General features: G+C 39.8%; 1 protein-coding gene across 1 annotated transcript; it reads right to left on the bottom strand.

Annotated features, from left to right (window-relative positions):
- Positions 1-357: 357 nt before the first annotated feature.
- Positions 358-1,620, bottom strand: LOC145270167 (uncharacterized). The gene has a single exon (XM_080125788.1). It carries the CDS (start codon positions 1,618-1,620, stop codon positions 358-360), a length of 1,263 nt encoding a protein of 420 aa, XP_079981914.1.
- Positions 1,621-1,963: the final 343 nt, after the last annotated feature.

Below are 1,963 nucleotides of genomic sequence, written 5' to 3' on the forward strand. Positions count from 1 at the left end.
TGTAAATTTAGCAGTCAATAATATCTAAATTGTAAGGAGAAGAGAGGGGGATCATATCAGGTTTTGCTTTCTAAGTTTTTTTATGGGGATTAGTTCCTATGTGTTGTTAACTATTCTGTACTTCAACTTAACAATTTAATAAAACAAAGATACCATAAAATCGTTGGGCATAAAAAGCTTTGCAAAAATTGTCATCGTGACATTTATTTAGTAGTTTTCTACCAGTATTTTTGTTTAATTATCGATTTTTGAATGATTATCGGGATTTTCTAGATGACTGTTTTATAACAGCCAATTTTTTCTAATTCTAACCTAAGACACATTACCGATGCTTACAAATCACATCCCGGAAGAAGCTTAGCCTGTGACTAGCTCAACACGTTCATCTCCATCATCTTTACTTCGGCACTTGACAATGTTGATGTGTGGGTGAATGTGTGCCTTATTATTGGAGCGGAAAGTGAGTAGCAAATCCAATAGGTCAGTTGTTAAGTTTACTCCCTGGTAAGTAGCTTCATTCAAAGAGGGAGAGTCCCCAACTTTGAGGCTGCAGTTGAATACTGGCCGAATTTTGGTGGTCGTAGTCGGGTCCGATTTCACAATAGGTCTATGCGGAATCCAAATAAATTCGTTAAATCTCTGAGGAGGCACAAAAATCTCCTCTATTATACCCTCCGGTTCTTGCTGCTGAAAAACCTGCAGATAGTCCTGGTAAAGCTGTTTCCTCTCCAGGTTTCGCGCTACATGTTCTAATATGCGCAAGGCGACAGCATGGTTGGATGGGACACGCGATATTTTATCTTCCTCCCAGTGCAACTGGACATAATACTTGTTATCTTTAAACAGGATGGATTGTTGGAAGAGCGCAATCTTCCGCTCATCATAATCTGTTAATCCTTGTTCTGTTATTCCCAGTGACTCCACCCCGAACATTTTCTCCAACCCTCTTTGCACGTCACTGTCGGGGAAAAAATCACTAAGTGGATCCTCGTACTTGCTCTGTGACTCCAGCACGAAACAAAGGTGAGCGGGGTTGACTTCAGCTGTTGATGCTAGAACAGAATTGAATGTAAGGCTCTCTGGGTTCGCATCCAGAGAATGGTCTAAATCAAGGAACTGCTTCACCTCACCAAACAGAACCAGTCTTGTTGGAGTAATAAAGGCTTGTCCATACAAACAAGGAACCGGTTGGAGAGTTCCCAAGCTTTGAATAAAATCCAATCCAATTATTCCATGAATTGGAATAAAGTTTGTGCCTCTCTCAAATCTATCCGCTAGGGGGCAATTATGACGTTGGAACCCATCTAAAAGAGTGTCTAACTCCTCAATGTGCATAGATATATCCAAATCCTCCTGTACTAGTACAGGAAGAGAATATGGAGAATGAGATCCAGCACTCACCTCCAATTTTACTTCCCTAAAGTGCCTATTACAGTCTCCAAGTATGGTAGTCAATTTAAGTTCGCAATCCAGTCCAGTGGACGCTAAGGGACCAAGGGGCTCTAACACCTTACCCGACAGATAAGTCCGGCCACTGCCAGTGTCCAACAAACAGTTGTCGGAAACCTGATTGCCATCCTTGCCAAAGGTAACACACAACAAAGGGGGGAAGGCATCCATATTTCTAATCATTGCTTTTTCAGAATTTATCCAACCCTTTTTTACACTCAAGTACTGTTTAGCTTTTTATAATTCATTCATAAAAAACTTTGCAAAAATTGTCATCGTGATATTTATTTTGTTTTCTACCAGTATTTTTGTTTAATTATCGGTTTTTGAATGATTATTGGGATTTCCAAGATGACTTTTTTATAACTGCCATTTTTTTCTAATTCTAACATAAGACTCAAATGCTTACAGATGATGTTCCAGAAGAGGCTGAGCTTGTGACTCCAGATCAACACCTTCATCACCATCATCTCTACTTTGACACTTGATGATGTTGAGGTGTGGGTGAATGTGT

The sequence above is a fragment of the Euprymna scolopes genome, chromosome 46, assembly GCF_053919585.1.
Source record: "Euprymna scolopes isolate OS-2025 chromosome 46, ASM5391958v1, whole genome shotgun sequence".
In the NCBI taxonomy this organism is placed as follows: Eukaryota; Metazoa; Mollusca; class Cephalopoda; order Sepiida; family Sepiolidae; genus Euprymna; species Euprymna scolopes.

Bases quoted from the DNA above. Each gene is read 5' to 3' on its own strand.
- LOC145270167 (XM_080125788.1), bottom strand. From the start codon at position 1,620: ATGGATGCCTTCCCCCCTTTGTTGTGTGTTACCTTTGGCAAGGATGGC.